This window comes from Carettochelys insculpta, chromosome 8 (assembly GCF_033958435.1).
Source record: "Carettochelys insculpta isolate YL-2023 chromosome 8, ASM3395843v1, whole genome shotgun sequence".
Taxonomy (NCBI): Eukaryota; Metazoa; Chordata; order Testudines; family Carettochelyidae; genus Carettochelys; species Carettochelys insculpta.
In genome coordinates this window covers 4,187,388-4,202,604 of record NC_134144.1, presented here as the reverse complement: position 1 = coordinate 4,202,604, position 15,217 = coordinate 4,187,388, and the positions used below count along the sequence as shown (strand labels likewise).

The 15,217-nt window shown below is 48.0% G+C and overlaps 1 protein-coding gene across 2 annotated transcripts; it reads right to left on the bottom strand.

The window, feature by feature from the left end:
• Positions 1 to 706: 706 nt before the first annotated feature.
• On the bottom strand, positions 707 to 11,112 carry ACKR3 (atypical chemokine receptor 3). Of its 2 annotated transcripts, none has more exons than XM_075001715.1 (2): positions 11,001 to 11,112; positions 707 to 2,675 (listed from the first exon to the last, which is right to left on the bottom strand). In XM_075001715.1, exon 2 carries the CDS (start codon positions 2,639 to 2,641, stop codon positions 1,547 to 1,549), a length of 1,095 nt encoding a protein of 364 aa, XP_074857816.1. In that variant the 5' UTR covers positions 2,642 to 2,675; positions 11,001 to 11,112; the 3' UTR covers positions 707 to 1,546. The 2 variants fall into 2 exon arrangements, with proteins under 2 accessions (XP_074857816.1, XP_074857817.1); XM_075001716.1 differs by lacking the exon at positions 11,001 to 11,112 and adding an exon at positions 3,216 to 3,369.
• Positions 11,113 to 15,217: the final 4,105 nt, after the last annotated feature.

Below are 15,217 nucleotides of genomic sequence, written 5' to 3'. Positions count from 1 at the left end.
TGGTGTTGATGAAAGAGAGGCAGTAGAGGATGTCTGTACTTTGCAGAGGAGATTTAGTTTGGACAAACGATCAAGGGTTTTGAGGACTCACTTCTGAGAGCGGGTGGATGCAAAGAGGAGCCAAAATTGGGTTTGGAATGGAAGCTCATCAGCCACCTTGACTGGGAAATAACTGCTAGAACCCTGCAACCAAAGAGGCATGCAAAACCAACTAAAGTAACGTGGTCTGAAGAGAAAGAGGCTACTCACATGATCAGGTATTACCTGCAACGGAGTAAAGAAACTTTGTAGTACCATGAGCTTCAGTAGCTCTCTTTGGCTGGCTGAATTTGGCACAATGATACTTAAATTAGAAGCTGCTTGGGGCAGGGAGCACCCTTATGTGCTGTGTATGTACAGCCCCTTGCACAATGAGGTACTGTTCCACACCTAGGGTTCCTTCTGGCTATGGTGATACAAATAAAGGAAGCCATAAAGTGAGTTGAAAAATAGTTGGACAGGAAGCTTGCGAACCTTTGAATTGCAGACCAATGAAATAGCAAGGAACAAAGCTTGTTTATGTCAGATCCTAGTGTTTTATTACACTTCTCCAAGTTTGGCTGTGCGTGTCTATTTATGTTCAAGAGCTTGTCTCAAAGAAAGCAAAAGGGTTAGTTTAAAAAAAACGGTAGATAGAAGAAGAAGTTAAACCACTGTTGTGTATTTTTCAAAGATCTTTATTTAAAAAAATAACTTACAAATAGAGAAGTTTCTTGGAAATAAGGTCATACCTTTTGTGCATAAGGATATTGCTTGGTGAAACATGGAAACAGGCATTAACCCTTCTCTTATATTAATGTTAATTTTAATATGATGTCAAGCTATACCACAAGACAGACAGTTTACTTCCATCCAAACATACAGATTTAAATCACAGCATAAAGCTATTGTAAATAAAATGTGCCTGCCAACACACACACACATATAGAATACATAATCTCCATACAGCTATTAATGTTATCCTTTTTCATTCATTTTGACTATAAGTGGACTATCTAGCACTCTGGATACAATTGTCAGCAATATACTTCAAATACATGATAAAAATATATTTAAACTTTCAAATACATTTGCATAAGGTACACCAACAGCCAAAAAATAGTCTTGGATTTTTAAATACAACACACACACACACACACACACAGAGTTATCTGTGTAACACACATACAATGAAACCAAGAGAGGATCTCCTTTACACATGGGAAAAAAATACATATCTTCAGGATAGGAATATCCAGGGTACACCAATGGCTTTGTTTGGTACAAATTCTCTACCATTTGCATAGAATTTGCACTCTGGTCTTGATCCAGAAAGTCAGATTAGCTAGCAGTAGATTAAAAACAAAAACACATTAAAATAAATGCATGATTTTGGTAATAACTTCCCATTTTGCTCCAAATTTCAGATTTAAATGACGGTTCTTTACTTCTCTTCCAAAGAATGAATTCATGCCCCCATCACAGACAAGTACAAAAAGGTCCAAGAGGAATCTTTATGCAGTGACAATCATTTGGCATTTTGCTCCAGAGCAGAGTACTCAGCTTCCGATACTCTGGAAGCATCAATCAGTTTAGTGAGGCCTGTTTTGGCCGAATACTTGAAAATAAAGGCTTTCATGAGTTCATATCTGTAATTTCGGTTGATGAAGCTGTAGAGTATGGGGTTGACACAGCAATGGATGAGGGAGAAACACTGGGTGACGTGAAGGGCCGCATAGAGAAAGTTTTCCATTTGACAGCTGAAGGGTATAAAATGAAGGACCGAGAAGATGTCAAGCAAGACGACTGCATGGTAAGGCAGCCAGCAGACAAGAAACACAACAACGTAGGAGAAAATTATCTTCCCATTGCTCTTCCTTTCTTGGTCACTGGAGGCAGAGATGGTCCTTGCAAGGAGAAAGTAAAAAAGAGCAATGACAGGAAAAGGAATGGCAAAGCCCAGCACAACGGAGATGAGCTCCATGCCAACCAGCCATTCTTTGAAGCTCTCCTCTGGGTAGAGAGGGCGGCAATAAGTTTCATTGTTTGAAGAGACGGTCTTCAGGTAATAGGTGTCTGGGAGAGAGACACAGAAGGCAAGAAGCCACACAAAGATGCAGATGACGCGTCGGATGATCTTCTTCTTGCGGTTACTGGAGTTGGTGAAGTAGGCAACCGAGAGGTAGCGATCCACACTCATACATGCCAGGAAGAAGATGCTCCCGTACAAATTGATGGAAAATATGAGGTGAGTGATCTTGCATGTGATTTCTCCCATGTGCCATTGGTTATGCTGGACAAGGGAGACTACCCAGACTGGAAGGGTGATGACAACACACAGGTCAGCGATGGCTAAATTGAAGATGTAGAGGTGGGTTTCATAGCCAGTCGTTTTGGCCTGAAGATTGACCCAGACCACCACTGAGTTGGCTACCAGCCCTATCACAAAGATAAAGATGTAGAAGATAGAGAGGGTGTACAGTAAGACACTTTTATGAAGTGTGCTAGGGCATGAGATTGTGTCCACAATGATGCAGTCACCATTATTGCACGTCCAGTTGCTATCAGAGAGATTCCCCACTTCCAGAAGATCAAGGATGGAAGGCAAGTCAATTGCACTCATGGCCGTTCAGCTTGGAATCCAAAACCAGTGCCACCTACAAACATAATAAGAGAATACTTTGGTTAGTAAGGGAAGGAGTTCTCTGCTACTATCCTTGTATCGAAACACTTGCACTGCCACCCTGTGAACATTTTGTCCACAGGATGCTTTGTTTAAATGGTATCGTGTCTTCACAAAGTTCTTTGAGTTAAAATGGAGAGGCGAGAAAACTGGGAGTGAGGAACACAAAACAAACTCATCTGGTCTGTAAAACAGAAACAACATTAGCTTTTGTGTGCTTTTTTATTAGTCTGCGTATGACATCATCAGGTTGGCTGAAGTCCCTGGGTGTGAAATCCACAAAGTGCCTCAGGGCCAAACAACTGTCACACGACTGACATCTTCTACCACGTACAAGATGATGCTATTGCTTTCAGCGGGGAAATCTTGAAGCCATTTTATCTGCACTCCCTCAAGCAGAGGGGAGTTGATTTGGCTGATCGAGTGCTGTAAGACATTTACCATAGGGTCTGTTAAGCATCAAATCAAGTACAGACCCAGATGCATTCAAGACACCTAAGACCTTTGTACTTGCCTCCTCATTGCAAATTTCAGTCCAGGTTCTTGAGCTTCCCCCTCAATTGTATGTAGTGGAACATCCCTGTGTGTTTGACAATCATGATGCAGCATTGAGGGAACGGGTGCCTGGCTGCTGTGTAGCTTCGAGCTGCAGGACTCATTTTTCTTTTCTGGGGAAGATTTTTGATTTAAGAATACGCCCTCACCTCAGCTGCTTACGTGCTGCCTCTCTCAGCTGCAAACACCTTCTATTTACGTCATTATTATCGGTGCCTCTACAGAGAACGGATAGAGAGCTGAGCTCCTTGTTACCTGAGCAGCCAGCAGAAGGATGAGCTATCAGAATATCTTAGCCTCCTACAAAATCCATTGCATATTGCCATGCATTGGGAGCGCCCAGCACCTATCCCAGCCCTGTAGAAGGTACACAACCATCCATCACAGCAAGTCAGCCTTTCTTAGAGCTTGTCTTTGTGACAGCAGCCAACTTGGCTGACAATATCAGGAACCAAACCAGGGATCTCAGAAGCTAAAAGTACAAGTATCTATAGAGCATGGGCTAAAGGGCCAGGCACTGAAGTTGGGGACTGATTCACAGCCATTGTGGGTCAGGCAAAGACATGTGAAATGACACTGATCTATATGTTACATCTACACTACACTAAGGACAGGTCTACACTAGACCTGAAAGTCAACCCTAGATACACAATTCCAGTTAAGATCATTGCATAAATCAATTTATCTGGGATTGATTTATCTGGCCAACCTCACTGAGGGAGGTCAATGGCATCGAACTCCCTTGCTCCTTGCAATAACGAGGAGTACAGGGGTCAGCTGTCCACCCATGACAGTCTGAATTTGTTCCTCCCCAACAGGCACACAATCGAATCCTGGAAGATCGACGCTACTCGGGTTCCCAGTAAGTATAAATGTTCCCTGTGATTTAGCCCCAGCTTCAGTCAGGTACCAGTTTTACTGCACCAGTACAAACCCTGAGTGCAGACAGTCAAAGCCATAAATTCCACCACAACCCCTAATGCTGTTACAGGGAGTAAATCTACTTGTAACTCTCCAATTCTCCACTAGGGGTCTGCACTGGCACACGAGTACCAAGAGCAGAAACTGGGGCTAATTCCAAGGATGGAGAAGGCCTTTGTGAGGCTGATTTAGCCATACATCACTATCCAGGAAGGACATCAATGTGCAGCCAGGGAATGAGTAGGGAAGAGTCGCACAAGGAGAAGTGAATAGGGTTGTAATGAGACACCTGACATATTTTACGAGCCCGACTGCATAGGCTCGCCTTCCTCCACCGTTGTGCACATGCAGTCACAGGAGAAGACGACTGCAGGACAAGCTCCTTGGAAGCAGAGGCTGATGCGGTACAATTCTGAGCGCTTCAAAGTGATTACAGATTCTTGCCCTGAGCTCTAGTTTTTATTCGGGGCTATCAAAACACAACCGTTCCAGTTCATTGCAGTGAGTGTGACGCCAAGACCAGGAGCAGCAGCTGTTCCTGGGATCAGCCAAAAGGACTGAGGGATTAAGGGCTCCGACTCCCCTCTCACTCACTGTACCCCCACTGGGCCTGCCTCCCCATTGTCTGCAGTTGTTTATAGCAAGACAAAACTAGCACTGGTGAGAGCGAGCGAGTCCTAGAGGGGAACATCATATATGCACTTAGCACCAACGTTCCCTTTATTATTTTCGATCTGTGTGCAGGATAAATTTTGTGATGTGTGCTGAGGCATGCGCAGACAGGCATCACTAATAGAAATGCAGGCTGCTGGCTCTGGAGGCTCTGCTAATCAGCTGGGCGGCTGCCCAAGAACTCAACTTAGAGGGTATACTGCTTAGCACCCTGGTAAATGGCAATGCAAGGCGCAGGGGGGTGGAGGATGAGGCCGTATGGCTGCAGTGGAGTTAGCCCTCCTTTATAAACTGGTGTAAGAGAACAGAACATGTGTATTCTGCCCACTGTGCCAGGCTGTACAGACAGGAGAGGCCGTCGCAAGAGTCAGCTGGACCAGGAATTCCTCAGTCTTTACTTCACTTCATGGTTTTATGTGTTTCCCTTTCCTCTCCCCACCCTTAGGTTCTGACATTTAGACAGCTTGGATTGCTGCCAAGCCCAAGGAAATTTTTTAAACACATACACAGGCCAGCCTGTTAAAAGACAAGGGTGTAACTATCATCCATTCCTGCTTTCTGCGGCTGCATATGGGACAACGTTAACTTGATTTAATAAACTGTTAACGCCAAAGAAAAATGTATGTGGCAGCTTGTATTTCTGAACAGCCCTAACTTCTCTCTCTCCACATTGAAGCATCTTGGTGTCACAAACGACACTCCAGTGGGGTTTGCACAGCTAGCTGCATCGCAAGCGCTAACAAGGAAAGTCAGCTACACATGAGAGCACATTAGGCTGCTCAAAATGCTACTCTGCCAGGGCATGAAATTGCAAGGAGTACATGATGACCTCCTGGCTGTGCAGCGAGGCAGTTGCTTACGTAGAAAGCACTGTTGAAGTGGCATGCTCCATCTTACACAATAGTCCTGTCCATGCCCAATCCCAGGTACTGCTGTTGATAAGGCCTCCAGGAACTAGGGGCCCCCAGAAGAAATCAATAGGCAGCAGGTTTAAAACCAAAAAAGGACGTTGTTCTTCATGCAATGCACAGCCAACCTGCGGAACTCCTCGCCACAGGATGCTGAGAAGGCCAGGACTTTAACAGGGTTCAAAAAAGAACTAGGTAAGTTCATGGAGGTTAGGTCCATCAATGGCTACGAGCCAGGATGGGTGGGAATGGTGTCCCTTGCCTCTGTTTGTTAAAAGCTGGAAATGAATAACGGGATGGATCACAATGATTCCCTGTTCCATTCACGCGCTCTGGGGCATCTGGCATTGGCCACTGTTGGAAGACAGGACCCTGGTTGAGATGGAACTTTGGTCTGACCCCGTCTGGCCGTTCCGACAAGATGAGGGATTGAGGATTGGTGATAAGGGGAATCAGTAGCAGGACACCAGGGTCCATTTTCCCTTGGCTGGACATGGAGTGGCAATAACAACAGGAGTGGCACACACGTCAAGGAGAGATTAGACCTCTTACGGGTGAACAGCCGTCCTGAGATGTGACTTTTTGATCATCGCTTTACATGCACTTAGACCATCGTCCTGCTGAATGCACTGCATGGGGAGCAGAGTGGGCATTGTTGAATAAAACAGTAACCCGTTGTTTTAATAAGGACAACCTTGGTGCAGTAAAACAAAGCTGCCCAGCGTAGGAGGAGCAGCTCTCGCGGCTAGTTACAGAAAGGAGGGTCTTATCTGAAGAGCTGTATTCCTTGCTGTTATGGTAACACCTAACCACTTAACCTAAATGGATGAGGTTTACCAGTTGCAGTTAAGCAGTAGGGGCTAGTGCAGCCCCCGCCTGGCATAGGGGTGCAGCCAGAGGCGCCCCCATGTGAGGCAGCCTGGGGGAGTAGGGCAGTGCAGAGGAACCCTCCCCAGCCCAGCCAGGTTGGTGCAGCCCCACAGACAGGGGCTGTCTGGACAGGCTGATGCGTCCTCCACCCATACCACACCCAGGACCACTGCACTAGAAGCATAGTGGTCCGTGTGCACCCAGAACCACCGTGGACCAGGGCTGTCCAGTCAGGCTGGCACGTCCCACCTGTGGCACTGCTGGACCAGGCCGATGAGGTTGGGAGCTGCTCCGGCTGTACTGAAGCGCCCCCCACCCACAGCCTCTGCAGTCTCCTGCCCACACCCATTTCACGGTTAACCGGTTAAACCGAACATTTAACTGGTTAACTCCTCAAATGAGAATTACATCTACGGCACTAGGAAAACCTGCCCGCTGTGGAAATCAGCTGGCTCAGGTACCCCTGCAGCATCACAGAGTATGAAGACAAGTTAGCGCACGTCAGAGAATCATACTCCATTGGTTAGGCATTAGGGTGGCTTTGATCCCCTGCATTGCCTCTGATTGCCAGTGTGTCAGGGGCAAGTCTCCCAAGGCCTCAGTTCCCCATCTGTACAATGGGGAGAATAGGCCTCCCCGACCTCAGAGCAGTGTTCTGGGGATAAATGCACTGAATACTGCGAGGCGCTGTGATGTGGGGAGAGGCACAGATAAGTACCCTAGACGTGAGTTTGAGTAATCCCAGGTGCTGGGTATTGTAGCTTCAGCGGGCTGTTCGGCTGCTCAGCAAATCTCAGAACAAGCCACCGGAGTTTTGTAATCAGCACTGCTCCTGGGGCAAGGGACAAGCAGAGAGTGAGTTCATGCTGACCTCTTGATTTATTCAGACATGGAAGTCAGAGGACACAAGACAGAGCTTTCCCTGCACTTTTGCTGTTAGGACATCTCAGGAGACACTAGACTCGGCTGGAATACATCAATCATTCTGACCCTCATCTGCCTCCGAGATTTTGCTGAGGAATTCTCATCCACATCTGCCAAAACAATCCACCTGCCTGCTGTGTGTTTAGGTGCCAGCTGTCAAGAATGGGCCAAAACCCTCTCTGGTGTTAGGCGGTCGAGATCAGAGGAGTTACAACAGCAATGAGTTTGGTCAACGGAGACGAGAAAATTTAAAACACAGGGCTTGAAGGTGTGTGCCCTAGTGTGTCCTATGTGAGTGAAAAAAAAAAATCAGCCTCTCTATTAGTAGGTTTATATGCTATTTTGTCATCAGCAGAGGGCTGTGAATGGCATTAGGTTTGCTTAGGAAATAAAGTCACCAACAATATCTTAGCCAAGGAACATCTTGGGAAAGGGCTATAAATAAAAAAGCCATTTGCCTTCTCCTCTCCAGCCTTTCAAGTTAAAATCTTAAAGAACGACTGTCTACTTTCCTTTTATTTATTCTAAAAAATAAAAAAGGCCTCGAAGTTGTAGAGAAAAGTTTGAAAAAGTAACCCCTGTGTGCCCTCACAACTCCAAACCCCAAAAGCAAACAGCACCCTGACTTTTATTTATTGAAAAAAAAAACAAAACCTCACGATTGCTAAGCCAGTCATGTCATTGGGGAGGTGGCTTACTCGTTAGTTTTGAAGAGTTAGGATTGGCAATACTGCCCCAATTCAAAAGTATTTGCCTTTGGGCCTACACATTTACCCCTTTTGTAAAACTAACCCTCTCCCTCTTTCTGCATCCCCACCCTTTGGACGTCTACCATGATGCTAATGCAAATCAAAAAGGCGTGATCTAGCCTTACAGCGAAGGAACCATTGGTTCCAAAAACAAAGACAGTGATCCAAGTTAACTCTCCAGGTGAAGACATTTATCCTTGTACCAGGAAGGCTCTAATGTGACTTGTGAGCAAATGTAATGGAAGACAACCCAAGGCAATGCATGGCGTTGGGTCATCGGGGTCACAAAGAACACACAGCTTAGCTACCTCCTAGTGAAATGCATGTAAAAAATGGGAGCATAATATCCCTTGCCAGCAAAGAGCTTAAGATCTCAGATCTATGGCCACCTGCCTGTGCTAAGCCTAGAATAGGGAGGCAGTCTGGTAAGCCAGATAAGCCAAAAACAATGCTCTCTTGACCACTCATTAATTAATGACTCTCGTGATCTAACTGCATGCAAATTAGGGCTGCCCTGTACATCTGGGGCATTTTAGCAGGCCACTGTCCCAGAGACAGGGAGTGTGTGTATGCACACATGCTCACACTTAGCAATCCAAGAGCTCCATCCAGAAAGCTGATATGGCCCACTGTGCTCAACTCCCCAGCTGGGGAGGAGCTGCTGGAATTGAAGACCCTGATAGTTACATTCAGGGATTACACCAGGCAAAGGACGGTCTGTCTGTAGTTGGCTGTGTAACCAGAGCTCAGATTCTCACCCAGATTAGTTTCTGGGAAGGGCAGGAGGTGTATGTGCAAACCTATCAGCCCCAGTCTGTGAGGTTCAGCTCTGGGTGGAGACAGAATGGTAATGCAGCCTGATAAAAGGAACAATCTCTTTTAAATTAGGCAGGTTGGCTCAGGACAGGAGCAGCTTCCGGACTCACAAATATACCTCAGACCCCAGCAAAGAAAAGCAGCAAGATTTCACCCAGCTGGCTCTGGTCTGCAACTCTGCCATCATTCCCACTATCTCCATCTCAGCCAACCAATCCTGCACCACGCTGCGCTCAGCTCCCTGGCCTCCCCACTTCTTTCCCTTCTTCCTTTGGGCTGATAAGAACAAAAACCACTTAGGAAAGGTAACTACTTCTTGCCACCCCTCTTGATAGGGCAATCTCTCACTGGGTGTTATTTGGACAGTGAGCTCCATTGGTACTGAAAATCCTCCACCAGTTACTGTTTGTGTGTAATAGAATTGCGTTAATCCTTCTTGTGGCTTCCCAGGATCTTTTCTGATTTGATTAGAGCCCCACTCTGGGCACACTGACTGAGTCTGAAGAACTACTGGATTGTTGAGAGAGATGCTGGGGCACGTACGAGAATCTTAGCTATCCTTACACTGCTCGCTTTGCCTGTTCGCCTCTACTAAAGCCTCTTTCTGCGTTCTGTGCGGTTTAACTCAAGCGACAACCTCATTCCCTCTATAGAAGAAAACAGCTGGACTTTATTTATGCCCCAAACAACTCTACAAAAAGTTACTGTTCACCATTCAAAGGCATTTCAAATCCAGAAAGTTGCTGGTGGCCCATTAGGAGATATTTATAGACCCACTGAGGGTTGGGGTAATGGGGCTGCTCTCTCTGGACCCTGTGAAAGGTTTCATAGACCAAGTCATTTATCTTTGGGCATGATCAGTCTGATGGCGGGGGGGATTGTTTTTCATCCCAGAGGATTTTTTTAGGGGCTCCCTCACACAAACACAGGGGAAGGGAGGGATGAGTTTGCCAATAGCATTTTAAAATTGTGCATCCTCTGGCTGGTGGCTGTATAACTCACACACCACTGTGTGGTTAATGGTCCCATGCAGTGGTAGCTAGACCACACCACAGACACAGAATTAGTGTCCTTGATAGCCTGAGCTAAGGAGCACCTGGCCTTTAGCTCAGGCTGTAGCGGCGCCTGCCTGGTGCTCCACAAGTCCTAGGTTTGAGTCCCCCTGTGGGCAGTGACAGCTGCATGACCCCAAAACGGTGTTTAACATCCCCCAAGAGCAGAGCAGAGCCAACCTGAGGCGTAAGCCTGGGGGATGATTCCGCCGCCCCGTGCCTCGACTGCGAAAAAGACTTTCTGAGCTCCCGGGGAAGCTTTGCCCGCGCAGGTGAACGGGAGGTGACCCCCCCCCCCCAGGGGTGCCGGCCAGGGGGGGTTCTCTTGGCAACTCCCCGCAAAGCGCCCCCCGGCCCGGGCTGCGCGCAGGGCCCGGGCTCACGGGGCGGCAGAGTTCACGGGCTCGCTCGGCGCCGGTGGCCCTCGCCCGGGGGGAGAGGGGCGGAGACCCGGCGGGGAGATCTGCAGCGCGCCGCGCCCAGCCCGCCAGGCCAGAGGTTGGCCCCCGTCCGGCGGCCAAGCGGTGCCGAGCCCGTGGCGGAGGAGGACCGGGCTGGAGGAAGGCGCCCAACGGAGCCGCTCGCCGGGGGGGTCCAGCCGCGCAGCCGGGCTAGCGGAGGGCGGCAGCGGCCCCTGCGTCCTCCCCCGCTCCAAACAAAGGCGCTGGGGGGTTGTCTCCTCCTGGGCGCCGGGTCCGGGGCCAGCCGCTGCTGGCAGCGCCTTTGCAAGGCCGCTCTCCCGTGCCCCTGGCCGGGCTCGGCGGCTTTCCCACGCCGGGCCGGCGCGCGTGGGGCGCCGCTTTCCCACGCTGGGCAGCGACCCGTTCCTTACCTCGCGGCTGGGCTCCCCCCGCTGCTGCCGCCAGAGCCGGAGCGCAGACTGAGTGCGCCGGGGCAGCGGCCTCGCTGTTATATACAGCGCAGGAAAGCTCCTCTAGGTGGCAGCTTTGTAAGCAGGTTCCTGTCCAAACTCCTGGGGCGGGGAGGTGGAAAGTTGTGGCTGGGCTGCTGTTTCCTTCCTGCCGGGGCAGTGCGTGCAGGGTGACTTCCCTGGGAGAGACGAGGCGGCTGAGCCTCTCTAGCACCTGCCTCCTGCGAAAAGCGCCGCAGCCAACCTTCTGCCCTGGCTCCTTCGGTTATCGAATATTGATCCTGTCCCGGCTGGCTGCAGAGCCCTGGTCCCTTCGGCAAACAGGTGCCCACAAAGTGTGTTTCCTGGACTTTGATCTGCAGGCCAGTTTCTCGACAATCCCGAAAGCCCACTGGGATGTGGGGCTTTTCAATGGCTTTTTTTTGGGTTGTTGGGTTCACATGTTTGGCAGAAGAAGTGATCACTGCTTTTGTAAGGTCCAAAGCACATTTACAATTTCAATACAGCTCCAAACATCCCTGACAACATCTGAAAGACATTGTGTATTCTCTCCTCTGTGAAAAAGCCCACATTTTAATGTCTAATTCTGACTCGTAATACTCATGTTCTTTCCCCTGGCTGGGCTAAGATAAAGACTTCTCTGATTGTTGGTGTATTTGTTTTTTTTTTCTTATCCAGAAAATGTTTGTGTCACAGATTATTCCAAGATTCTACAACTTTAAAAAAAAACACCTTTTCTTTTGTAGGAGGCAACAAATTTGGGGACTGGAGTCATAATTTCAAGAACAGGTTCCAAAAAGTCATTTTTTTTTTGTACTTCCAATTTTGAATGCCCAGTTGGAGATAGCTGATTTTCTGAAGATATTCAGCACCCATCCTATGAAATTCAGGCCCCTCTGTGATATCCCCAGTTTGGCAACAAAAATAATTAGTCACTTAAAAATCTGTAATTTAGCATTTAAAAAAAAAAGAACAGGCCCTGGATCTTTTCAGAAAAAATTAATTTTTTTCTACTGAAAGTAAAAATAAAAGCCAAAGCAGTCATTACCGAGATAACACACAGGGCTTTTCTAAGATAAACTGCCATCCAATTCTATTTTGGATCCTAAAAGAAAACACGCAGCACACACATGCGCGCGTGCCAAAAAGTTATTTTTCCTCATGCAATAAAATTAACAGACCCTTAGCGCTTTAAAGACTAACAAATTATTTTGTTAGTCTTTAAAGTGATACTGGACTGCTTTTTTGTTTTGATACTAAATAAAATTGACAGCAGAGGTTGCAAGATGAAGGTGTTAGGTGACTAGAGAGCCTCCGACCAGAGGTGCTGGGACAAACTGGAGGAGCTGACAACAAATTGTAAGTCCTTTTACATGATAGATACCACTCTAAGCCAGGGGTGCGGGGGTATCTTTAGTTCCTGCATCTGTGCCTCTGATGTCAGAAAGCAGCAAGGTAGAGGGGAAAAAAATGTTTTGGCAGAAAAAAAAATTATCTTGACAGCAGAAAATTATGAACTGAAAATAGGCGCCAGTCAACACCAACCCATTCTGCTCCCCCGCCCCCACCCCGTAAGAAAAGATAACGCCAGAGTATGATGACAAAATATAAGGCTTGCCAAGTAAAGACATCTCATCACTCTGTCGGTTACTAACCTGAAACCACATAACGAAAATATTCCATCAGGCGCCAAAGGCTGCAGTTTGCAGTCTCCAAGCACACTATAAAAAGACCTCCATAGGGGTGAGTTCAGCAAGTGAAGTTGAAAACACTGCACCACAGCTGGCTGTTTTTCCTTCCTGGGGATAGATGCTAGGGCTAGACTGTAATCTACCTGCCCACACAACAGTAATTCCCTTGAGCGGAAATACAAATGGTGCTGTGTGAGTCTACAGAACTGCTGAAGCTTGAAAATAGCAGGGCAGGCTAAATGCGGTGTGACTTAGGTATTCACACAGGGTAGTCCTAAAATAGTCATAGAAAATTATGTACAGGCTGGCCTCAAAATAAGTCATAGAATCATAGAAATTAGAACTGGATGGGACTGTGAGAGGTCATTGAGTCCAGTCCTGTGCCCTCAGAACGGGACCAAGCAGAGGAAAAGGAGCGGGAACGGCTCGATGATTTGAGCGTTGGCCTGCTAAGTCCACAGGTTGGGAGCCCAATCCTTAAGGGGGTTGCTTAGGAGGGGGAGGTGTGGTGCTTGGCCTTGTTAAGAGGGTAGGGTACTGGCTTCAAGATTCCCTTCCAGCTTTGTGAGAGGTACGTATCTCCATTTTATATATATGTGTGATCTGCTCTAAAATATTGCCAGTGCTAGTTACGCTGATCTACAGCAAAACTGTGAGGAACCTGACTTAAAAACTCCTCATACTTAAGTCATTCTGTCATTTAGAAAATAGAACGTGACTGTACCCTACCAGCAGCTGCTGTGATTTCACACAAGCTAAAAATGGTATAAAAAGATAGTTTGGATTAGGCTCATTTCTTTACACGTGTGGATGGTAATGACAAGTACAACCATTGCACATGGGCTAAAGCTGGTTTAACAATGCACTTTGGGTTAGGGGCCTTTCTTTACATGCTGCTTTAAATGTTGGCTACGGTCAGTAAGTGGTACATTAGGGTTTAAATGGTCACATAGGCAAAATTTGCCCTCTCATCGTCCTTGTCCCCTGCTGCTTATGTTACTTCTTTTGGGAGGAAATTCCTCTTTCTCCATCTTTTGTGTTGTCACAATGTTATGGTCCCTCTCCCCAACATATATTGAGGCTCCTCTGTATTTGTAACCCCCCCGCCCAAAAAAAGCACCACACAGAAGTGAGGAAAGAGCAGTAAAGTTCAAAAATTCAGGGCCAGCTTCTCCTCTGTTTTTCCAGTGGTTCTGACCTTGAGGCCTCATCTAGGATAGCGAAAAAGGGTCACTAACACTTTGCAGTTTTTTGAAAAGGTTTTTCCACAGATTGTTCCTACTTCACTAAACGCTAAGGTGCCCTCCCCCCCGCCTCCCCGCCAGCAAGTGTAGCTTGAGAACATTAGTGATTAAAGAACATAAACTAACAAGCTGTTTGGTCTCAGCAGCTTAAAATCCAGACACCATTTTGCTGCTTGGGAAACAGCCTAAATGACGCCCTCTGCCTTAAGAGTGTCTCTGGGGCTAGCAGCTACTCCTTCAGTTTACACCAAGTGAGAAAGGGCCTCTGTTAAGTTCTCATGGCAGAGAGAGCTTTTAAGAAGGGTTCCCTAAACAAAAGTCCATGGGAAAGAAAGTATGTTTACTGGTTTATATACAGGGCCTCGGGTTAAAAACACGCCTAGTAACCACCAGGACATCTTCATTCACCTTAAAAAGCCTTTCTAGGATTGGTACTGCCTCGTTCTTTCCCAGCAATCAGGCAAGCACAGGGTCATATTGCCCTCTCAGCAAGCAGAGTTACTCCAACTTTATTGCAACAAGTGTGACAATTTCCCCCCCACCCCCAACGACCCGTGCAATTAACCCCCCCACCACACACACACACGCTGCTTAGTGGTTAGGGTGGTCAGTGCATGTGGTGCTGGGGTGCAGCCATAGGAAGCAATGCTAACCACACAGCGGCCTTGTAAGGGCTGCCAGGTCTCAACCTGCAGCAAACAGAACTGATGGCTCCAGCCTGGCACCCACTTCTGCATCCCAGCCCCTCCTCTCCCCCGCCCCCCCCCCCCCCGCCCTGCCCCAGGCAGAGCTCTGGCCTCCTCCTGCAGAGTCAACCCCCACCCGCCCATCTTTGAGACCTGCCCAACACATGCCACACCCACCTTCCCTTGCCCCCGCCCCCAATTGCTCATTTTCACTGGGCTGGAACAGGGCTTTGGGGTACAGAGGGGTGAAGGCGCCATTCACAGCTGTGGGTGCTGGGTTCGGGGGGGGGTTTAGGGTTGCAGGATGGAGCTCTGGTCTGGGGCCGGATATGGGGGTTTGGGGTGCAGGATGGAGCTCTGGGTTGGAGATGGGATTTTGGGTGCAGGATGGAGCTCTGGGCTATGGCCAGAGATGGGGTTTGGGGTGCAGGATGGAGCTCTGGGTTGGAGATGGGATTTTGGGTGCAGGATGGAGCTCTGGGCTGTGGCCAGAGATGGGGTTTGGGGTGCAGGATGGAGCTCTGGGTTGGAGATGGGATTTTGGGTGCAGGATGGAG

What these genes read in the sequence shown, in the direction of transcription:
- ACKR3 (XM_075001715.1), bottom strand. Translation starts at nt 2,641, where the DNA reads ATGAGTGCAATTGACTTGCCTTCCATCCTTGATCTTCTGGAAGTGGGG.